This window comes from Haliaeetus leucocephalus, unplaced genomic scaffold (genome assembly GCF_000737465.1).
Source record: "Haliaeetus leucocephalus isolate CR32 unplaced genomic scaffold, Haliaeetus_leucocephalus-4.0 Scaffold722, whole genome shotgun sequence".
In the NCBI taxonomy this organism is placed as follows: domain Eukaryota; kingdom Metazoa; phylum Chordata; class Aves; order Accipitriformes; family Accipitridae; genus Haliaeetus; species Haliaeetus leucocephalus.
Window position 1 is genome coordinate 2,042,828 of NW_010973158.1, and position 25,827 is coordinate 2,068,654.

General features: G+C 35.8%; 1 protein-coding gene across 1 annotated transcript in view; it reads right to left on the minus strand.

Annotated features, from left to right (window-relative positions):
- The window catches only part of CWC27 (CWC27 spliceosome-associated protein homolog (S. cerevisiae)), a 118,547-nt gene that overhangs the window by 30,976 nt on the left and 61,744 nt on the right, over window positions 1-25,827 (minus strand). The window contains exon 11 of the mRNA XM_010580534.1: window positions 3,573-3,670. Coding sequence (XP_010578836.1) covers window positions 3,573-3,670 — 98 coding nt within the window. The remainder of the gene's footprint in view (window positions 1-3,572; window positions 3,671-25,827) is intronic.

The following is a 25,827-nucleotide window of genomic DNA, read 5'->3' on the forward strand; positions in this document are numbered from 1 at the left end:
ACAGTAAACCTCCTGTTTGCCTTTCAGTCATCACCTTTAAGCACTACATATTCATTCTAGCTAAATGTAGGAACAGTTTCCTCTCCTTCACGCACCAATTACGTTTAATGAGTTTTTTGCATTTATTCTTTGGGTGTGGATTTTGTAATGGTCGATTCTCTATCACCAGAAAATTTTTTACTTCCTTTGATCATACAGTGAATTACGTTTCTTTGTGCAAGACTTCCTCAAAAAGGGAAACATTAGGACACTGATTTTCTCTTTTCAGGGTACAAACAAAATAACTCACAAGATAACCTGAATAAGTTATTTGAAGAGAAAGCAAAATGTAAAGAGAGTACTGCTTTACTGAATTATTTTGGAAGACCTACAACCAACCCTTTATTTTAACTGCTTGATTTAAAGAGTCACAGTGATGGTAAATACAATGCTTTTGGTAATGCTTCCACCTAATTACTATCACCATTAACAAGATGCTTAGTTTCTCCTCCCTATCAAAACCTTCTTCCAGGTCACATCTTACCTTTCTTTTGATTAAATTGTGCTTCACAAAATCTTGAAAAACAGAACATCTAAGCCCATCCCTCCCAAAAGGCAGGATCAACCTTTTCTGCATCAGTCCTAGGAAGTATTTGCCTAATCTGCTATTAAAAAGTTCCACTCTGTAGGTCATCTATTTCAATAGTTATGTTTAGGAAGTTTTCCCTGACATTTAACCTATATCTTTTTAGCTGCCACAGAAGCCTATTATCTCTTGTCCTCTCCACAAGGATTATATAGGATAATTTCCTCTCCATGGTAGCCTTTGACATTCTTGATGATCATTAATATGTCCCCTTTTACAAAGTCATCTCTTCTCTAAACTAAACAGCCCCAATTCTTACAATCTTTAAATATTATGCTTTCCAGACCATCAGTCACCTTTGTTGCTCTCCTCTGTACTCCCCTAAAATGCCTTGTACCTTTTTTTCAAGTGCAATCACCAAACATGACCAAAGGATTAAGGCTGAAGACCTGCTCAGGTGGAAGAGAAAATGAGCCTGTCTTGTATACAACAGCCCATTTTATACGTTTTACAGTACACTTTAGTCTTTTTCAATAGCATGGCACTATCGACTTCCTCTCATTATGTTTCCTAGATTTTAAGCTGCCTAAGTGCTACCTAATGTCTTGTGTTTGTGCAACTCATAATTTGCAAGAGACATACCAATCACTTACTATAATGATTTTTTTTTCCCCCAGACCTCCCAAGGTAAACATATTTTGTTTACTTTGACCTGGGTTTTATGAACTGACTTAATCTATGAACCCAGCACAAAACTATTCTACCAAAGAAAAGAAGGAACACCCTTCTTCTGATTTAAACTGAATCACATCAGTAAAAGCTCCAACATGGACTGGTGGAAAGAGAGTGAGCCACTCAGCTCTTCACATAAACAACTGCATGTGAAAATGCAACCTTATCACATAAGTTTGCATTTTTCTTTCTTTTTTTCTTTCATCTTCCCCTTCCCTGTCCCATATATTTTTTTAGTCTGCAAATTTAATAAAGGTAATCTATTGTTTTCTCCAGATTACTAATAAACAGATTCCCAGGAATCCTGCTTGCCACTTTGATTACAAACAATTCTCTTAAAGCATTTTGTTAACATTTTGTTAATGTTAATGTCTCTCAGACTGCTTTAGCCAACTCCCTAATATGCTTCAGTGAATGCCATTAAGTTCAAATGATTTTAATGCACCTAATTTATCCAAGTGGTCTCTAGTTGCTTATTCTGTATCTGAACCCTTCCTTCTACGTCACTGATCATATGTAACCGTATGAGCAAAGTTGACCGCTATGCTAAAGACAGAGTGGCAACAAGCGTTCAAGCTCATTTCCTCTTTAGTCAAAGACAACCAACTCTCTTCTTGCTCATTCACCTCCTGTTACTGTATTTTTATTAGTAATTTTGCCCTTCACCATTTGCATCTCATTTCATATCTTTTTAATTTTGTCTTAAATTTTAGAGTGTGTTTATTTTTAGAATTTTTAGTTACGTACGCCAAGAACTTGTTCAATAGGTTCTTTCCTGCATGTATCTTTCTCAACAGGTATTGGAACAGACCCCTTCCTGTATTCTGACAGTAATCACGAAAAGGAAAACCAAGATTATTGAAGATGATTTTCACCATTAGCTGTTACCTACAGATTTTCAACAGGTTTATCTCCTACCTGCTATTTACATCAAAGAAAGTAAAAAACCCAACAACTCTGATATATAAGCTCCCTTTCCTTGAGTAAAAGGTATCCTTCAAAACTGTACCATAGTAGTACCTATGAGTATTGTCCAAGTATTACTTTAGACTGCCACCGTAAAGATGGATTTACTCAAATTACTCTGCAATAAGTCGTCTGATTTAACTGGCACCAGAACAGGGATAATGTTTAAGTGATAGTATTACAACTGCCATGTATGTTACTATTCAGTATAATTTATCATATATGTACATAAGGACTACTCTTTACCTTTTCTACACTTCTGCTTGCAGTTCTTTTTTTACATGGCCTGTGACAGCATTCATTACCTTGCCAATGATATATTCATTCAGGGATTGAGCATAATTCCTAGAACTTTTTCAGAGCCACTACTTTGTAAAATTTGGTGCCAGATTTCATATACAAGTTCAAGATACTGTATTTTTTTTTTTTTTTGCCAAACTGGTTGCTGATCAAGCTCACCTGTTATTCAAGAGAGTCCATGAATTTTTCTAAAAATGGTGTTATACTTTCTACCACTCTTCTAAGTTGTGTGTCATCTGGAAATTTTTCTGAATAATTTTATATTTTCTTCCAGATTTCACATGGTATTTTGAGAACTGGACCAAGAATCCACTCCAGAAATGTGTCTAGCAACTCCACAGTGCTTAAAAACCACTCTTTTTTTTTTTCTTCATTTCAGCTAATAAAGGGTGTTACATCCACCTGCACTAAAATATGCACCTTAGATGCTATTATAAACTCAGCAGTTTATGCACATTTAGACAGAAAAAGATTATAAGATTTGTCTGACAAAGAAGTGGGCATCTGAAGATCCCATTTTGCTAAGGTTTATAGAAAATAAACATGGAACTAACTTTCTGAATTTGAGTTCCACTGGTGTCATAAGATGCATAAAAGTTTGAAGTCAGTAGCTTTGCGTTCAAAGTTAACCATCTGCATTTAAGTACCTTCCCAAGTTGGAATGTCAAGAAGACTTTCCAAGTCAAAGGTCAGAACAGGTATGTCCCCACCAAAGAATTCAATCACATGCCATGGTATTTCAAATCCAGAAGCTTGCCCAAGTACACAGACATAACTAAAGAATGTTTAGAAGGACAAATACTACCTTGTTTGAAAGAACGAATGGTACCTGTACAATTTATTTATATACTGGTGTCCTTACATTACCACCATTCTTAAGGAAAAATAATTTTCTTGGAAAAAAAATCTACATTGCAACAATCCACATGAAACACAAAACTACTAAAAAACTTTAAAACTTGAATGTTATCTGGAGATCTACACAACACCTGCTAGAACATACTCTTACCTTCCTTTTCTTTGGGTTTTAAAGCTCTTTCTTCTTTTTTCTGCTTTGCTTCCAGCAGTTCACGTTTCAGCTGTCGCGCTTCTTTCCGTAGCTCCTCACTGCAAAGAGACAAATATTTACAAGAATTTAATCTTCTGGGAATGTAAAGCCACTCAGGAGAAACAGAATCAAAGTTAACAGGCAGTAAATCTCTGATATAAACATTGGGAAGGTACTGACTCACTGATGCTAGGAACATGGCTTAAAAATCTATTAGAAGCTAAGAAAGTTCATATTTTCATTAGCAGAAATGACAAAAGAACATAACAGATGACTTTTTTGAAGACCCCATTAGAAATGTCAAGGACGTGAATAATAAAAAAAGAATCCCCATTTGTATTTTTAATTTAACATTGTAATATTTAACCATGAGAACCACACAAAGAGAATTTGAAACAGAGCCACTACCAAATAAATATTACATGTGTTATAAAATTCCATTTATTGAAGTAATAAATCTTAGTGTCCTGGATTTCTTAGATGGACAGGCAATGTAGCTGTTAAATGACAAAGACATTACATGTATGTAAGCATAAATTATTAAATATGAAAATAAATTTCATTTTACAAATTTAAAAAAATTATCAGGTGATAACACTAGAAAGAAACCAAAATTTGCAAGTCATTGTGCCAATATCACATGAAATATTTGTCTTCACAGAATCACAGATTCGAAGGGAGCTCTGAAGATCAGCCAGTCCAGCTCCCCTGCTCAAAGCAGAGCCAGAGTAGGTTGCAGAGGGCATTGCCTGGTCAGGTTTTGAATATGCAAAGATGGAGACACCACAACGTCTCCAGGCAACCACTGCTTGACCTTGCTCAATGCAAAAAAGCTCTTTTGTGTGTTTAAATGGAATTTCTTGAATTTTAGCTCACGCCTATTTGTGCCAGTCTAATGGCTACCAGTAGAAAAGAACTGATACCTGTTTCAAGTTTTTCTGGTGTTAGAATCTGTATTTCCCACTTTTTTTTTTTTTTTAAATTAAGTTCTGATTGATTCAGCATTCATCAAAGTCAATGAATAGCAGAAATTACTATAATGTAGGAATGTGGCATGCAAGCACCTCCCTGCAGCTGTTCTATGTACCTCAGTTCTCCTCTGTAACAACATTACTCACAGCACAACAGCTTTTTTTAAGTGAAGACTTGGAGTTGTGGGGTGATGACTTCTTCTGAATTACATTTTCATTTGTACATATGCACAAATACAGAGCTTGTGAAATGCACTAGAAAAAGACTACCATTGTAAAGGCATTCAAACAATCAACTACAGCAGTAGGTCTTAATTTTCAACAGCGTGGCAGAAGCTACACTAAGCCTGATTAACAGCTTTTACATAAGACTACAGCTCTGCTTTTCTATCCTGAGAAGAAAACCATAGGGAAAGGATAAAGAAACATTTTTAACCCAAGTAACTCCATTGCTTTTATATAAATTGGGGATAATATGGTAAGCAAGCTAATCTAGTATACTGCAACATTTTCTTATAGAAGCTGTACAGCAGGAATAACATGCATGTCAATAAAAGTTATATGTTTAAAATATTCAGAATGCCAGAATGCAGTGACAGCAACACAGCAAGAGGGGGTTACAAATGGCACTTATGAGTAACAGAGCCTAGCTCATCAGAAATTTTCCTGTAAGAGGGACACACTTTCTCTTAGTTATCTTAAGTTATTGTGGAATGAAGAATGAACTAGCAATGACAACTATTCAGCCCTCCCACGTTCCCTTTTTTTTTCCGAATAGAAAGAGATTTTTATAGAGAACGCAGAAGGTCCTAATTCCTAGACAGCCTAATTCTAAAATGTTTTTTTTCAAAGTCCCACTATGATCCATACTAGGTCAATAAAGGACCTTGATACTTGGCTCCTTAAAGACTCCACACTTCCTATGTTTTTTATTTCTAGGCTCACTTTACCAAGTTAGGTTGATGAGAAAGGTAATCCAAAAAGCCTGCCTGTTAAAGAGGAAGCCACAAGAACTGGCTGATGGGAAAGCCAGGCTATCCTCACAAGTCAGATTTACTGGAACAGAACTAGAAATAATTGGCTTTTTGTAGACAGGAAAATGTCAAATTGATGAGGTAGAGCAGAATCAAAATAAGGGACTACAAATCAGTCTGTAGCTGCCCCCTACATCTTTGAAGCACAGGTCTTTGCATGCAGTAAATTTGCACTCAGGTTTCATATAACATAGCTGTTGGTTTGTAGCCCATTATGCAGTTGCCTCCTGTCCCTGGAAAGTTTCTGTCACTACAGAGGCATAGCTCGGCCTGCTCCCTGCTTATCTCACTGCTCTCTCAGTCCCAGCTGCAGGCTCTCCTCTCTGCCCTGCTTCTTCCTCTTCTTGCCACTTCCTGCAGCCTGGAAGCTGTCCTCCCTCCCTCAACATAGAAAGGTACTTCCAGAACCAGTGTAATCTCCTCCCCTACCTACTTACTAGCATTTTGAAGTGCCAAAATGCACAAATGGAAAACAAACAAGCAACATGCAAATTATTCTTCTCTTCCTGAAATGGCATTGCCAATGTTGCATAAAAAACAAAAAAAAATTTCCTTCCTAAATTTCATATTTTGAAAACAGAAGAGTAACTCATTCTTTAAAATGCTAATCTTTTAACTCCACAGTTTGTGAAGAACATTGCAGTGAAACTGCTTAAGTACCACACTGGATTCCACCTTGCAGAAATTTCTTCTAAAGCTAGACAACATGGACCAAATTTCCTACCAACAGTGATTTTTTTTTATTTTAATAGCTTTTGAAAGTAAACTACATTTTATAGTAAATGAAAGCCATAACTTTCCAAATCCTGGCTAGCACTAGCTTACATGTAAACAACAGCTTTTAACCTTTTATCTGAAGCAGTTTAGCCTAATTATTTTTCTATAATTACTACAATCTCTTAACTACATAACCCTCAGTATCTTTTTCTGAAACATCTTGAAAGATAACAGCTATTAAAAAACTTAACCGATAGGCTTATATTATTCTAGGGTCAAGCACAATGGTCATAAATGTCTCAACAATCTGTTCTGTATTCAAGATCAAGCAAAGAAATAACTCTGTGTATATGCATGTTTATATGCATGTATGCATACAATAAATTATATATTGAATGTTTCCAAAGACAAGAATTACAGATCATATTCTTTTTCTCTACGTAACATTGCTAAAACTCTCTAGGAGACTTAGCTCCAAGAAGCACTATAAGAAAAAAGAAAACTCCCAAAAGTGCCCATTATGTCTAAAACTAGAATGAAACAGCAATACCAAAAGAACTATTCATTTTTGCTACTCATATCAGAGTTGACTGAAATCAGAATATTCATTCTGCAGAAGATTGAAAAAAATCTAGACAAGCCATTTTAGAACAAAACTGTGCAACTCCAGAATTTTCAGATTACTTCCTCAGAACAAATAAAATTGTTTCATCTAGAAAATCTCTAGGGAAATCAAGTCTATGAATCCCTTTGAATTTCTGGTTCCACTGTGGCTCAGTTTGATAGGACTGTGCGTCAGTTTGATAGGACTGACAGAACTCCAGAATCTAGGAGCTACAAGAACTTGGGTAACTTGATGCTGAAATCTAGTTACATCCTAAAGACACCATGAATGGTGAAGCATCAGCTTTCCTAGTAAACTATTTGAATGCATGAACAAACATCTCTACACTATTATCTTTGTCACCACTCAGGCTTCTCTTTAGCAGACTATGTAATTTATACTTTTTTAATAGCTCTTTTTAAAGGAAGGGATGTTCTCCTAGCTTTAATCACTTCTGTCTACTTCAGAACTCCCTGCAGTATTTCCACAACACTTTTGAATATGGACTTCAGAATCAGTCATACTGATGGATTCCAGCATCCCTGTAAGGCTTTGCTGATGGTGTACTTGCTACCTTAGTTTTAACTCACTAAGGAACACAATGGTCTGTATTGGGAACAGTGCTGTTTAATATCTTCATCAATGACATAGTAGGATCAAGTGCACACTCAGAAAATTTGCAGATGACACCAAGCTGAGTGGTGCAGTTCATATGCCCGAGGGATGGAGCAGTCTGTGCCTGAAGGACTGCAGCCTGTGGGAAGGACCCACATTGGAGAAGTTCACAGAGAACTGTCTTCTGTGGGAGGGACCCCACGCTGGAGCAGGGAAAGAGTGAGGAGTCCTCCCCCTGAGGAGGAAGGAGTGGCAGAGACAATGTGTGATGAACTGACCACAAGCCCCATTCCCCGTCCCCCTGCAAAGCTGGAGGGGAGGAGGTAGAAAAAATTCAGGAGTGAAGCTGTGCTTGGGAAAAAGGGAGGGGTGGGGGGAAGGTGTTTTAAGTTTTGGTGTTATTTCTTATTACCCTACTCTGATTGGATTGGTAGTAAAGTAATTTCCCCGAGGCAAGTCTGTTTTGCCCATGATGGTAATTGGCGAGTGATCTCTCCCTGTCCTTATCTTGACCCACAAGCCTTTCTTTCTATTTTCTCTCCCCTGTTCAGCTGAGCAGGGGGAGTGATAGAGCACCTTTGGTGGGCACCTGGAATCCAGCCAGGGGTCAACCCACCACAATGATTTAGTTGCAGTTTTGTGTACTTCATGGTGAAGCAGGCCTCAGACATGCAGAAGTATTGGTCTGGAAAATCTTCCTCTATTTTCTATGATCCCAAGGTTAAAGATTATTTTCATTGATTGTTTCAATACATAAGCTACAAACATGTCTTGACTCTAAGTCTAAGGCTGTTTCAGAGATTAATGTCACAAGTCTTAAAGTTAGAATATCCTTGAAGTTTAGAGACATCCATATGGCTGGACAGACTCCGCACACAATCTGATGGAGACTGCTTGACCTTAATCCTCCTACTGAATTTGAAAGAAAGCAGATTTTGGCGGATCAAGATTCCATTCCAATGAAATGTAATGGGAAGTAGTGGCTTGAACACAAGACTAAAGGTTAATAACATAACTCTTATCTTGCTTCTGTCACTAAGGATCTAACCCACAAGTGAGCAAGCACACACTTGCTACACTGTGCCCTTAGCTGATGAGCTGCAAGCAAGTGTAGATCCAAAAACTCATGACAGTATTGGTATGGTATGGAGTTTCAGTACCTTGGCCATTTTACTAATTCAAGCTCAGCTGTTTTTTGGCTTGGTTAAAGTGCCTGCAAAATCCACTTATAGTGCTTCTTCACCACAAGAGATATTCCATCTCTCAGCTCTTATCTGTACCAGTAGTAAAGCTTTGTATTTGAATATACTTTTATCTTAATAGTAGGGTTTTCTGCTGTTATCTTTATAGCATCATATATTCCATGCTTCAGCTTCCTAATTGTTGTGGTTTAAGCCCAGCCAGCAACAAAGCACCACAAGGCCACTCGCTCGCTCCTCCCTCCCAGTGTGATGATGATGAGAAAATATAAAGAAAAGCTTGTGGGTCCAGACAAGAACAGGGAGGGATCATTCATCAGTTATGGTCATGGGCAAAAAACCAGACTCAACTTTGGAAAAAAACAAAATCAATTTAACACCAATCAAATAAAACCAATGATAATGGAAAATAAACCCAAACCTTAAAACACCTCCCCCCCACTCCCCCCTCCTTCCAAGGCTCAGCTCCATTCCCGATTTTCTCTACCTTCTCCCCACCAGCAGCATACGGAAAAGGGGAATGGGGGTTGTGGTCAGTTCATAACGCATTGTCTCTGCCGCTCCTTCCTCCTCAGGGGAAGGACTCCTCACTCTTTCCCTGCTCCAGCATGGCGTCCCTCCCACAGAAGACAGTTCTCTGTGAACTTCTCCAATGTGGGTCCTTCCCACGGGCTGCAGTCCTTCACAAACTGCTCCAGCGTGGGTCTTTTCCATGGGCTGCCGTCCTTCAGGCACAGACTGCTCCAGTGCGGGCTTTCCCATGGAGTCATGGCCATCTTGGAGGGCACCCCCTGCTCCAGCGTGCGGTCCTCCAGGGGCTGCAAGGTGGGCATCTGCTCCCCCGCTCCCCTCCATGGGCTGGGGGGGGACAGCCTGCCCTCTCACCACGAGCTGCAGGGGCATCCTCTCCTCCCCCGCTTCTCCTCCCCCTCCTTCCTCACTGACCTCGCTGTCTGCAGAGGGGTTTCTCTCACATCCCACTCCCTTCGTTGTTGCAGGTTCCCCTTCTTAAATCTGTTCTCCCAGAGGCGCTACTGCTGTCACTGATGGGCTTGGCCTTGGCCAGAGGTGGGTCCAACTTGCAGCCAGGGAAGCTTCTAGCAGCTTCTCACAGAAGCCAGCCCTGCAGCCCCTTTCCCGCTACCAAAACCCCACCACACAAACCCAAACCCACACCACATTAAATCAGGAATTAATACTTAGTTAATAAGGAATAAAATCAATTGGAAATGTAGCCAAATACTCTAAGTTAAATGAATAAGCATTTTTCTAAGTGCCATGTACTGAAGGTGTCTTGCTGCAAATAATATGGGGTCTTCTGAATTTACAAAGTAACTGCTTAATTCAAAAAGGAGAATTTCTGTATTTGACTTCACTTTGGCAGAAGAAGAGAGAACCGATTACAGACTTAAACACTAACTGTGACGTTGGTGTAAGCAACCATATGATTATACTTGCTATGCACAAACACAAACCCACCCCTCTTTCTCTATATATGTATGTATCTCTTTGTACTTGTATGCTCCTGCACATATGTATATAAACCACAACTGGCTTTATTTGTTTAAGGATATAAAATCTGTAACTAATAAAATATATATGATACACAGACACAAATAAGACCTAGAGAGGCACAGTACCTTATTCAACTGTGACTTAGGGAAAGGTGGTTGCATGTATTCGAAACTGTAATTTAGATATTCCCCATCCAGTGACAACAAAGCTCAGTAAATACTAAAAAATTCATTTGATGCCTACATTTCAATCACAAAATGCCTGAAAACTTTGCCTTCTATAACTTCCAAATTTATCCAAACTTCAGTCTAAACTTCACTACAATTCAGGGTATTCACCACTCTCCCTCTAAACTCCACCTAAGCCCCTAAAGGGGCCCAAACTCCTTGAGGTTACCCTGGCACACATTCACTGATCGTGGTACAAACAATATTAAACAATTCTTCCAAAACTTAAGTACTTAGGTGGTGCCACAAGTATAGAGATAGCTTCACAGTCAGAGGATTCACTCAGATAAATGTGAATTTATAATGGAAAACTATTCAGTGACTGAACAACTGAAAGATTATGGTGTATTCTGCATCCTTGGACCTGCTGTTTTTCTAAAAGTTATGTTGTAGTTGAAACAAGAATTAATTCAGGGAAGTGCTGTTTTCTGTAATAATGAGTATTAGATTAAATTATTATTTTTAGATGGCATAGCATGTTATTTCCCTTCCACTTTTTATGGTATTATAATTACATTGTTTTTATTTTTTTTAAAGGCCATTTCCTTTCTTTTGCTTTTGCTGTCTTTCTATTCAGCATCATCAGGAGAAAATTACTAACTGGCTATCCCTAAATGGTAACCTTACTTGGTAAGTGTTGTTCAAAGTAAACATATCAGAACAAGAAAAAAAAAAAAAAAAGAAATACTCAGTCATTTTACAAAGTCATTTAAAAATGTTATAAATAATAAAAGCATGTCAAGATTCTCACAAAAGTTCAATTTTTAATGAGCAGCATCCTTTAACATCTTAATAAAATAAAATGAATACTGACGTACTTTAACACTGCTCACATTAATGTCATAGCAGAATAGATTATTTTAATTTAGTTTAGATAAACAAAATAAAAATCAAGCTGTAGTACAATATTATCCCTTCATAATGTAAACTAATAGCCTGGAAAGAAGTCCTAGATTCAATCCCCTCCTATTACAGGCAGTCACATTTCTTTTCTGAAATTTATTTATTCCATAAAAAGCACATTCCATATTCTCTTTCTTAAATTTATTAATGATAATTTTCAATGCCTATTATATCATTAGCAGCCATGATTTATACGGAGAGGTCATTCTAGAACTGACAAGCAGACACCTTAATAATATCAGGGACAATGAGGAAGAATCTCTATTCAGATGATAGCATTTTTTTTCTGCTACTACTCTTGAAAAATGCATAATACTCTGAGAATTCCAATTCTAAGTTAGAATACAAATAGTATGTCCAAACAGAGAACTCTAATGATAAATCGAAACAATATAAAATGTCATGTTTGCACAACTACCTGATTTGCAGAATGTGTGGAAGAATCAAGGGAAATGTCTGCTCTACAATATCAGTTTTGAAGTCTTTTCTGATATTCCCCCTTCTGCCCCTTGGCGCACCTGCAGAGCATACAATGCTTGGAATGGAAAGCAAAATTCCCCCATTTGGCATGTACATCTAAGAGTTTTCTAGGGTTCAAGAATCTTATTTTTGTCTGGATTACATTACTGTTCATCTCTGGCACTGCAAGAATTTTACAACTGTAAAAATGAGAACGAAAATTATGGGTTTGGAATATGCACTGTCTCTTTTTGCCAGCCTGGTTTTGCTTTAGGAGTCAGACATACGTATGTCTGTCTTCTGCAAATCATACATCACAGTTGTATCTCAAATAAGATGATGATATAAAAATGGTGGAAGACATATTCAGTAGGTCTTGACATTAGAAACTTGTAAACAAAATATTTTAATATAGTTGCTGGGCCCTGTATAGACACCTGTGCTAACATTAATTCTAACAGTTAATGCTGATTTTGACTTTAACAGTACTTGGTATATTACAGTTTGCAATTAATACCGTAACTCTTTGTTTAAAAAACTTCTGGTCTGAAAGAGTTTATGGATGAATTGCCAGTATTTATATATTTTACCTAAGACTACTAAAAGATTTCAATGCTGAAATCTAATAGGTCTAGCATATTTATTAAAGACTACATGAACAACAATTACTGTATTTCCATTTCCATAAATCTGCATGTAAATAAGCAGATCACATAATTAAAGGATCGGATAATTGGCAGTCTAATGTAATTATGCATACTGGACTACACACTGTATGTCAGCAGTCTCAATATTGAGCAATGAATTCTCACAGGCTGAGACTGATGAAGAATGTTACCATTTTACTCTGTTGGGAGAATCTTAGCAAAACAGAAGGGCCTGCAGACCGAGCATGAAGTATAAACTTGTGCAAGAAGAAGAAAGATATTAAGCGAGAAGCAATATATTTCATTACAGCAAGTAAGACAGATGGAGAGGGAAAAAAACCCCACAGGTTTCAGGGCACATGAGCTCTTCTTCAGCTAGTTTATTTTGCTTCCATAGTTTGCTTAATAAAAGGTATAAGCTTTCCCTACAAACTTTCTTCGCTTACATTGTTCAGCCACCAGTTACATTGCCAGGAACTGCAGATGTATGCATTAGGGCATGTATAAAAGCATATATCATAGTTTTAGCTTAAGGCTGATTTTATGCACTATCTGTATTTCTATGTTCACAGCAGATTCTGGAACAGAGAGAAGAACCTAAATTTTCCCAATGCAAGAGAAGAACCTAACTTTGGCTAATGTAAGATAGGTAACACTGTTAAACAAATAAACAGAACTGGAAGAAAAATTGGAGAAGACTGCCAGCATCTCTCATCCAGATCAGTAGTATATCTATCTGGATTGCAAATGCCTAGCTTAATGCTTGATAGAAATGCATTTGCCTTTTTTCTTTTTTGTAATAGCACACAACATTGGTCATTCACAGCTGTTGTAATTAAGAGGTTCTCCTCCTCCTCTGTCACGTCTGAATGATGGCTTGCAGGATGAATTCCTGTTTTGGTTCCTTACTGCGTGATCCTATGACTGTTAAGTTTCACCATATTTCTCTCAATCGAGCTTTTGAGATCATCCAATTTTCCATAGGATATTCCTAGGTTATTCATATCTCATTAACATTACTTTCCAACTTTGTATTATATACAAGCTTCTTTTAACAAACTTTGGAGTTTCTTCTCATATTTAAAGTATTACTGAAAACCTGAAATAAGAACTACCCTAATAAATTTGACCCAAAACAATAGCTGCTCTTTCAACATAATTTATATTCTCCTTTAACCACTTCCTCCAGATTAAACCAGAATAAGTTTTATCATATACATTTAGCCTAGAAAAAAGGTTACTTTGGCTCAGGAAATACCTAAAGACTGGTTAATTTAGCAGAATCTCTTTTAGTAAGCCAATTCAATATATTTTTCTATTTGCTACTAATTGTTGCCTTTATACTTACTTTCAAATCTGGACCATTGTATTATATTGTTCTACCATCTTAGAGGAAGCAAACCCAATACAGAAGTCACTCTGCAAATTTAAAAGGGTGGTTTCACCAGGTAAGTCAGATAAGTTCTGAAGTTAGATAAAAGTACTAAATGCTTTAGAAGTGACATGGATGCTTCCTATAAACCACAGAAGTGTTAGATGCAATGCAAAGCTCACAAAAAAGGGAACAGAAAGGCAGGGAATTAAACAGTGTAACTAAACAACAAGGTTTAAGAGGTTATTCAAATAATTTTGTATCTGTAAACATAAAGCTAGGGCTGTCAGAATAGATTGTAGAAGGTCATATGTTAGAAGATGTGTAAAAAGGGCTATGATGAGTTTTAAAGAGGAAACAGCTGAAGGTATTAATGCTAAAATGATTGAATTAACTAAAACAAGAAAACATAAAAGAAGTAAGTGGTCACTAGGTCAACATGGGATTAAAGGGAATAATAAAGATAAAGCAAAACAAAACCACTGCTGATAAGATAAATTATGATTTGTGTCAGCAAAAGAAGATGCTAGGGAGATAACTCTCTAAGAACCTGACCCGATTTGGACATAAAGATGAGACAAGACCAGAGACAGAGGTGTCAGAAGAAGAGGTATTAAGCAATTAAAGTGTGATAAAGCTCCAAAGCTCCTCTGGAAGGAACTCAGGAATGGCTGTTCCACTAACTCAGCTTAAAAACAATATTGTATTGGATGACCAGACAGTAACAAACACTGCAACTTTAGAACAAAAGGGATAACCAAGGAAAGCACAGTAAACCTTATGGCAGCTTCTGGTGAGTAGTTTTAAGTAACTAATAAAATAAACACCATCTTGAACAGGGAGTCTCTGTTGTCTCACTAATCTAGTAGTTTCATTCCAATGTGTTGGTGAAGGTGTGGATGAACAGAGTAATGGACAAGAACAGCTTTAGGTATTAAAAAAGCCTTTATGATGAGTCTTTTAAAAAAGAAAAAGCAAATGGTGAGAAATGGATTGAAAACAAAGCACACAGTGAAAAAAAAATAGCCAAACTGAGACAAGAATAAGCAATTACCTTTCAATATGGCAAAGTTAGTACTTCAAGTTAAATACTCTGAAAAAATAGAGTGAGGTACTTGATGGTAACATTTCTGGAAGATCCAAAATCAGAAGCTCATTCAAGCCCAGACAAAATATGGTGATTTCTCATGGTTTTAACTCAGGAATGGAGAATGGAACAAAAGAAATTCTCAGAAATTCTAATTGAATTATCTTAAAAAATTGAAGGTGACTCTGCAGAGGGAAATCCTTGCACACCTTACACGGCTCTAAAGTAACAGAATGAGTTAATGAAAAGCCTCTGAACTTTACGAGTGACAGCTCAATGAAGACCTCTACTAATATGTAGTTGTGAAAAACAATAAACATAAACCGCACACTTATTGGGGAGAATAATACAAAAAGTATTATAGTGGCACTACAAGAGACAGCAAATATTGCTCAATTTAGAATACTATAAGCAAAACTGGATATCCCACATCAAAATGACCAACCCAGTCATACAGGAAACTCCAGAAAGGTTGTCAAAGATTATTCCCACCATGAAAGACTGCCGCTGACATGAAGATGGAGAAAAATGGAACTATTAATTTCAGAAAGAAAATTATATGAAGGAAACATGAAAAAGAGTAGGAAAACCACAAATACTGCAGACTTCCAATATCTGAGACAAGGACACACTCAGTAAAATCTCAGTAATTTAGAAAAAAATGGTAAAATATTTTTCACTCTTCAGATAAGACCACACAACTCTTATGTGGACAATTTCTTTGAAGTAAAAACCTTCACATTATTAAAAGTATATCAGACATTTGCATGCAAACCAGGAACAATTAACACTAAAAAAGAATTTCAGAAGAAATATAAGACTTAATTCCTTGGGACCATCTAATTATAAATCAGCTTATGTGTATTGCTGGTGGATTCCTCTCCCACTTGTCTGAGGCAAATGGTACTGGCCACTGGCCAGCCAATTCCATTTGCAGATTCCTACATCATCAATGGAGGCAAAGATACTTAGGACAGCAGCATAAGCCTAATGGAGATTTTGCTCTCCAAGTCTCACTCTGACTCTCCATTTTATGAATAGTGTCATCAGTGCTCACGATTACCAAGTACCAAATATTTATATTGGCATCAGAGCCTTCTAAAGAAAATAATGCAAGGAATGACAGAAGTAGCTTTCTATATACTCTATTAACACCGATACACCATAGGACATCTAAAATATCTAAATGGACAGATAAACTAAAAGCACAATATATGCCAATTACATATTGCTGTTCCTTGGAAGTTGGATAAAACACTTGCTCCGAGTTTTACTTGCTGTTTCCCAACATCTGATAAAAATTTATAACAGATGGAAATGATTGCAAAGTCAAGAGCACTCCCTTCATGTTCTCCATTCTGCTGATTTAATCACAAACACACTGAATCTGATAGTAATGAAACAATAGACTTCTTGTTGATGAGATCACCAAATGGCTTCCATGAAAACCTATCAGACACTGTAAAATATAGTCAGCACAGACATACAGAATCCTTTTCTGACCTGCCATATCACCTGTCTATACAAAATAGTAAATTCTGTCACAGGAGCAGCCTTAAATAAAACAAATAGTCAACTTTACTTGATTTGTAATTATATTGAAAAGCCAGATTCTAAAAAGACAATCTTGCCAAGAATGTTTCATAGAGTTAGCTGGCCTAGACATTTCTATATTTTAGCATTCCTCCCTATTACGAAATGGCAGTATTATTCCCAAATGAGTCTGCTCTGCAGTCTCTATATAATGCATACTTTAAACAAACAAATCATATTCAAATGCTGTGCTACTGCAAACTACAACTGACAACTCTGAGTACACGGTAGTTAGTAGTTCTAATAATGTAAAAAAAAGCTTCAAGTTAAGCATGTGCTGAGGTGTTTGCGGCATCAATGCCAAGTTGTCTGAAAGATCAGCTAAACATTCTACTCAACCTACCTACTGTATTCCTCCACAAGCAAGTACAGATCCTCCTTTTCACTAAGACTCAAAATGAGCAGATCTCTGAAGAGAAACAAGGTAACTTAAGTCTTCTTCTAAAACGTCAACATTAATAAATAATTAATAATAAATAATTAATAATAATAAAATTGCTTTTCTAAAAAAAAAAAAAGTCATACTTACTATCAGTTTAAAGACTGATTTGCAGAACGTTTCAAGTCCAGAAGCAAACACTGAGCCTCACTCAAAGCTAACCAAACCCTCCTCTTTCCAATAGCACTCTTTGAGCCTCAAAGGATCCAGCAGGGCGATTCATCCAGCCTGAGGATCATTCCTGGCTGCCCCCTCTTCTAGGCACTCCTCTGATCCGGAGAAGAAAGAGCAGACTGGAGAGAATTTTTCTAGCAGCAAGAAAAAAACCTAGCTGGAGCACTGCCTTTCCCAAGCCCTCTTTTGTCACATGAATGGACCACATGTACATGATGTGACAGGGGAGGGATGCAGGACTCTCTGGGAAAGTCAAAAGCCAGGATTTCCACTGTCAGAACAATTTCTCTGGCTTACATCATACTTCTTGTCCAGGTATGAGGGGCTCCTGAAGACAGAGGGTGCTAGGTAAGGGCTTGGAAACAAGGTAGCAGCATCTTGCTCATTGTTTCCCTTTTCCTGTTTAAGGCAGAAAAGACAGGCATACACAGTAAATACAGCCCTTCAGAGAACTGATCCTCAGAGATGCACTGTACAATGCATTCACAATAAGCGAAGTAATATTTCGGGAGTTCTCTATCTCTGGAAAAACTATGTAGCTCACTCACCAATCAAGCATTATAGCTCAGTCTACAACTGCTTCTGTAACAGAACACAAGGGTAGTTAAGAGGACCTTTTAAGAATCCCTTGCCTTATTTTTATGATCCCCTCTATCTAAATATGCCGACCAAAGAAGTGGACCATTTTCAATTGAGATTTCAGTGAGAATGGGCCATCAAGGCCCTCTGGCTGTCCAGTGAAAGAAGAGACTCCCTCACATCTCACCACCTCCAAAGTTTGTTCATGATTCAGAATCCAGACATTAGAGACAAAATGCAATTAGAGATGCTTGACTATGGACATTTTGTATGGAAGGCAAATTACAAGGTAAATTAGAGATCTGAATGGGCATGAAAATGATATCCAAACAAATACAGGACAGAAATGTCTTTAATAGAATGTAAGCTACAGGTGTTATTCACTATTTTTCATATGACAAGGACTTGCGGGTGTAAAATGAAACTGCAAGACGGAAGATTTAAGATAAACAAAAGGAAATATTGTCCACACTGCTTACAATTAAATTGAGGAATGTATTGCCACAAGACCAAAAGCATGAACAGGTTCAAAGCAGCTAGATCTATTCACAGAAGAAAAACACACCAAAGAACATTAAACACAACAGGCCAAATGAACTTTCTGACTAAATAAGCCTTAAACTTGAGATTGTTGGAAACAGGAAAAGTTCCCTAGTAGTATCTTAGAACTACCCTGCTTCTGGCCACTGTCAGAGACAGGGTATTTGGCTAAATGGATCTTTGATCTAATCCAGCATAGTTTATTCTTACATCAATTATGACTTCTAAAAACCTGACATTTATTACTTTGACTTAGCAGCATGTAAGTGTGGAGTGATATTTTCCATACTGGAGAGGTGCACAAATATATTCGGGGTTTTGCTTGATTTTTGGATGAAATATCTCTTACATAAAAATATTCCTCAGAGAAAGTGATCTGTCATTTTCTGGTTTTGAATGGAGGGAAAGTAGCTTTTTCACAGCTCTAAGAAAGATCACCCTCTTTTTTCTGTAACTGGAAAAGCCTGATAGAACTTTGAAAGCAACAACTGTGAGATATGTAAAGGTAAAACAACAAAAAAAAGTTTCTAGTTTTTTGTAATGCATGAATAGTTAAATAAGGAAGGAGTTTAATAATCAGTAGACGGATTTTGAAACATAATCAAAGCCCTACTTAGGACCTGTGTGAACTTCTTCCTCATTGAACCATTAATGCATGACCATTATGCCACAGCTGATGTAGTTATCCAGCAAACGCCTGAAGACTATAGAATTAATTACACTGATGTATGCACAATCAGAAAAACTCCCCCAGCTCCCCACAGTGTGATCAAGCATGTATTTCAGTGTGCCTAGTATATTCTGTGCATCTGATTTCTTAATATCAAGTAAAAACTTAGTCACAAAACCAACCAACATATTAGCTTCACAGTAAGACTACTAAAAAAGAATTCAGCAATATAGCAACTATTAAAATCTGTGAAGTCTGTGAAGAACAAGAAGTAAGGTCCAATAACTCAGAGTTATAGAAGCACAATCTGAGCTCTAGGTTTTTTTATGGCAGAATACTTGAGCTGATCTGCTCCTTACCCCAGATGGATTTCACATTCTTATGAAGTAGCTCCATCTCTAAACTCTTCCCCTTCACCCATTCCCTTCTCATGTGAGGAAAGAATGTCTCCAAAATGCCTCTTACATTGTTATCCCACATCTGTGCATCAATTAAGCATGGACTGTATATGAGCCAGAAAAAACATTTTGAGACCTCTTTAGACTGAATAAAAAGTATTTTTAAATTGAGCTAAAGCAAGTCTCAAAAATTCAAATCAAATAGCAAAGACATTCTATTTTTGTAGTAGATCTCAAACAGGACCTGAATCATATGATGTAATAAAAGTCAACTTCAGATGATCATCTCACCCCCAGTTGTAATTGAAAACATTTATTCTGATTTAAAATGCAAAGCAGGTAATTGACTAATAATGAATATTATTTGTATCAATCTATTTTATGATGCTTAGAGTTATTTTTTATTCTAGTAGCCATAACACAGAGATAACAGATTGGCATAATTAACCAAGTTAATTATTTCTGTTATAAGTACAGTCTCGAATCCTGCACTTGTGTACTTTGCTTTATATGTACATAATACCACTGTGTTATTCATAGTACAGTTTAATTTATTTTACCTGTATCTCAAAATGAAATAAAATGCTGAAAAAAAATTTGGCAAGATTATTAATTGTGTATTACAAAGACTCAAAATGTTGAGGCTGAAACACTTCCTGTTTAGCTGTAAGCATGCAAGTAAAGTTAAGCTTATATTTGAGCATTTGTAAGACAGGTGCAAGTTGACATGCATTTTATCCCATGTACAACTACTTCAATCAACAAGTACCCTGCAATTTTAATCTTTTTAGATTTCAATTAAATTTTTGTCCTTACTAGCCTAATTTATTATAAAACAGTTGCCTAAACTTTATATTGAAGCTGACACAGATAATATTTTTACTTCTAGTATCACAAGAAGAGTTCTTGTAACAATGCCACCACTGACATTAACTTGTTCAGTGCTGTAGGGAGCACTTATTTGTCAAATATAAACATTTTATTATGTAAAGTAATATTTTTATCATGTGTAAATATAGTACTTGATTAAAAAAAAATCTTCTAAATAATGCAACTGCTTTATTATTGCTTAAATAATACACTATATAGTGTACCTCATATACTATCAACATCCTACATAACACTCCTCATACACTATCAACATTTTAACATCTTTTACACTCTATAAAGTAATGCAAATTATTTGTAGTACAGACGAGTTCTATTGAACAGACAGGAAAACCAGTTCAGCTGTAACACTAATGAAATATTTCTATGACCTGCTGAAGACAGTGCTCATTTGGGTTAAGAAACAAAAAGTTAGTAACTGGATACAGCATCCCTACCTGTGGAACACAATAGGAGGCATGCAGCATCATAAACAATGCCTTCAACAGTGTTTTTTAATTAAATATGTAATGTTAAGGGTTAACTTTGTTTTGTGAGAAATTCTCAAAGTTGATAGGAGTCTTTTTGTCTAAAAAGCTCTCAGCATCAAACTACACATTACCTCTAAGCTGCTTTGAATTTATGTTTACTTCACCAGCTAAAAATACTAAACTCTACCAGTAAACCAATAAAACTCAGTGCTTAAGAAGTCAGACAGACAGTTGAAATAATGATGATATCTGCACTTAGAAATCAAAGGATGCCCTCTCCTTTTTAAAGAATTTCATTTTCTTACTAAAATTACTGGCAAAGAACATTTATTGCCAGTCAAGATGAATTAAGAAAAAGAATACTATAAAGAAAAAGATAAAGAGATCATAGTAAGAAGTAGTCTTACTGGAACAATATAAAATTAAAAATTCTGCCAATACTCTTTTTACTAGGGTGCATCTTCTGTTTCAGTTTTTATATCGCACCTGTTATTCACTGCTAGAATAACAAAAGTCACTGGAACACAGAGAATGGGTCCCATAATCTTCAACAATACTTCTCCCTTATGTTAAAAAAAAAAAAAAAAAAAAAAAAAAGCATTTTTCATAGGATTTCTCCTTTCTGTCATAAAGTGCATACATAATAAATTAAAAAACAATACATGTACAGTAATTTAGGGGTTTTTACTTAAAAATTCACAGCTACTAACAGAAGTATTAGTTACTTCTCTTTTATCACTATCAGCATTTTGGGATCTGGCTCTCATTTGTTGAGTAGTCAGTAAAATCCTATTCCTGTTTTCACTACTGAACTATTAATGATTATCACTAAATATTCTCAAATAAGGAATGACAGTTGAATTGTTTTATATAAAACAATCTCATGGCTCTCAAGTTACCACAAATCAAATTCTCATAACAGTTTTGAGAATTCATCTGATTTTTACTTTTTAAAACTAAAAATACTTCGATGGTTGTAAACTAAAATCAATAGTCACTCCTCATTCAAGCTATCTGTACCAAAATTTTATCCTAAATGTATTTTGTATCTGTAATATCCTTGCATTTTCCCCAAAACACTTAATCTCATTCTTCTTAAAAAAGATGTCAGATATAAATGGAAGGATACTTGAGCTGTATGCTCAAGAGTTCACATTCTAAAGAGTTAAATGCAGACAAAGAAAGAGGATAAGACTAAGCTGAGGGATGGCAGTCCTTTGACTTGAAGAAAACAAACTCATGGATTTAAGAAATACTTCATAGTTAATAGACTATTGAGAAGAATGGAAGTTTATTCTTGAAGTTAACAAGTAAGTATTAGACGATATTCAAAGAGGAGTTTGCTGTTGCTTTATTTTTATAAAAAGAAAAACTTAAAACATATGTGGCAGACGGCCCCAGTTAGGAGGCTGCAAAAGGAGAGCAGGGGATTCAGCACATATTTTATTAACTCAATTTTCTTTTCAGCTTTGCAGTTCACCTTTAAAATAAAAGCTTAGATTCTGCTGAAAACAGCAAAATTTGTGGAAAATCCATAGGGAGGCTCCAAATCCTTGGGATTTGTGGATTTTCTGTTTGAACAGATTTTTATTGTTCCTGTTGATTGCCCTAACACTCACTTTCAGGCACCAGGCAGCTTGAGTTATGTTATCTGTGGGCATTTAAACAGTACCAGCAGGTAGCTTAACCTTCCAAACTAATTTTTCCTAGAAGGTAGAATGCCAAATAACTGTTTGGAGAGACATGAAAATGCAAAAAGAATGATCTTATCAGTTTTGTTAATTTAGCTTGGTTTAATAATTGCCACTGAGTTGTTAGATATATTAAGTTATAAAAATGTTTTTATATGGACTGACACCTCTATTTTCATTCTTTTTGTTATTGCCTGGTCACATGCTATAGGAAAAATGGCTCTGTCTGGGCTAAATGCCCAGAACATTTGAAGCATCTCACACTGAAACAATAGTGGTCTTTGTTGGACACCATCTGCTAGCAGAATTTTTTTTTTTGTTAAAATCATTGTGTGTCTGCTAATACAGATGCATTGCACTTCCACAAACTGAATTACATTTATGCTCAGACTAAATAGTATTCATGTAAAAAGTGTTTCATTTCACATTATGGCTGAGCTGGAGTTATACTGATGCAACACACTTGAGATAAGCTTGTTCCATGTGGCCAGATTACTTCAGAAATATTTGAGTTTGCTCTTTTGTTTTTTTATACAGTCTGCCATGCTTTTAATACCACAAATCTTACCTTTCAGTCATCATCTGTGTTTTGAATTTGTTGGTATTGCTCATCACTCTGTGTTTCTTCACTAGCTATTAGAGATGGGTGAACTGACTTGGCTAAATTATGAATCAGATAGTAAACAGCTCAATAATAAAATCTGCAGACACTAAATAATTGTTATCTCCAGAAAGAAAACACAAATGCATTAACAGATTCATAAAAATTAAAATATGGGCAGAAATGAACCCTGTCTTGAAAAGTGCAAGGGAAAACATCTGGGAAAAATAGTTAAAAGTATAGATAATCAATGGGAAGAACTAAGTAGTAACACGAAACCTACATACAGTGCAAACAAACCTAATTAAAGCCAGCGTGGTGGGTATATTCACAGTTCCCTTTAAAAAATTTTGTGGAATTAATATTCTGGTCATAACAGTCCTGGTTGAAATTTCACTGTGAAGAATGAAATGACAAATGTTAAACCGATTTTTGGAAGAGCTAAAAAGGGATACTTCAAAATTTGTAGCAAATTATTTTTAAAACTGGAGGGAGAAAATGCAAATGATCTACTAGTTTACTTAGTTTATCTGCTTCCTCATTTCTACAAGACACATACCATTTTTTGGTACTCTTAGTTTAAATATCTGAAACAATCACTTCCTTATGTTTCAAAATTTGGAAAATATTTCTGATTCCCAGTTCAAATACTCTGATTCCCAGTTCAAATACTCTGATTCCCCCTTCCTTTCAGCACCCTGAATCTTTTCTGTTCTTGTTCTTTTAAAACTTCTGTAAGTAACATGCTATTTTACACCCCCAGACATGAGTAGATACCAAAGCTTTAGAAGTGACCTTGTGTCCACTGACCAGTTATAAGTGTATATACACTCAGGCAATCACAAATACAAAACAAAGCATATTAGCTTAAAATTAAAATGTCAATTACAGCTACTTGAGGGAATTAATCTTGTAGTTGCACCATATCAGTTCAATTCTTACATTTTTGGTAAGCCAAGCCATACAGAATGTGCTTGGTTAAGACTATATTCAATTGTATTTCTAAACTGAATGGAACCCAAGAGATATGAAAAGATGCACAGGTACCTTTACAAACATATTTTTACACAGATTAGTACTCAAAATGCATTAAAAAATTCACATGGATAACTGGCTACGTTTGAGGTTTCCTTATCCCTTAATAGGTACCATACTTTTCAAAGAAGAAAAATTAAATAAATAATGCAGTTTGTAAAGAAAAGCTAGACAGCTATTTTCATGACGTTATAAAACTACTAACATTTTTTAGTGAATAATAAGAGAAGTTTAATGATCTACAATTTTGGGTGGTTATGGCCATTGGAAGACGAAACCAGTAACAAAACAGTATTACATATATCTAAGTCTAGTACTCTGTGAGTAGCTGATTAAGTTTCTGTATAAATGCCTTCCAAAACATACACCTAAATGAGTTTATTATTTATGCTGTCATATCCTTAAAATTCTGACTTCCAAAACAAGGCTGGTGTTCATATATCATACAATTTAGGTAAGGAAAACAGTTAGTATTCATGGTATTCTGAAATACTGTATTAATAAACAGACCACAGGCCTATAATTGTATCACTAGTAAAATATTACACATACTTTTTAAGTGCCCTATATAGAAGAATAATCTTGTTTGCATATCTGTTCTCAGAAATGATCAGTCATGAACCATATCACATTTTGTTTAAAATAAGTCTTAGAGAACAAAACATAGAAAGAAAAGATAAATAATGATTTATATTACTGACATTTATATTGCAGGAAATTTCACAATTAGTAAAACCAAACTCTGTTAAACAAAATTTTAATAACAAAGCAATACATACAGAAACTTTCTTGTAACTCATTACTTTCCAAAGAACTTCCCTACTTCAGAATCTTGCTCAACAAGTGATTTGCCTAACAGTCAATACTGTTTTCAAGTGATGCAGTAAGGCAATTACTATAATAGAAAGCACTAATAGGAAATCTCCAAGTTAAAACCTGGCAAGTTTTTTTTTTTTAAACTCTGTATAATGCAAGCCCTTAAAAACCAACAGTAGTTTATTGAATTTTGGTATGCGTAACATGATCAAAGTATTCCCAAAACCATAGAAACATGGACCTATTAATTGCATGCTCAGAGCATTTTTAAAGTACACTCCATGTAAAAAGTATGTATAGAATATAAAGAAAAACTGAACTGCACACTTATATGGAAGCTGCTACGCTGACATGTTTATGTCCCACTGCTACATAAATCCACCTTTTATGTAGGTTGCCTCTACCCACTCTTGGGGTTTTTTTTTTGGTTTGTTTTTCTTTTTAAAGTCTGTTCACAAGTTATTTTGCAGGCTTTCTTTCCTCAAAAATATATTTTTTCCTGATAATGATCCCAGCACTAGGCTAGCCAGCTACTTTCGTGCACTCTTTCTGTAAGTACTTAACATCAGCTTTGTGTAGCTTGGATGCAGAAAAAGAATTATCCTTTTTTCATCACAAAATTGTCTGCTCTGTCTTCTGCGTCACTGCAACTGCAAGAATCTGCCCAACTTTTCTGTCTGTGTTACTAGATAAGAAAAACATCAACCAGACCATTTTGGACATAAGTATTAAAAAGCCTAAAAAAAAAGTGAAAAAATTAAATATTTGAGTTAATCTAGTTTTAGCAATCATTTTAGGTACAAAAGTTCTTGATATTTACTTGGTTATTCATCACAGTCAAGCATTAATGTATTTGACACCAGTTTTGGCTTGTAGCTCATTAGTTTTCCAGTAGTTACTATTGCAACAGTTTTTCCTGCCTTTCTATCAGTTATTTTTCTTTTCAGACTGTTCTACTATCTACTTTTTCCT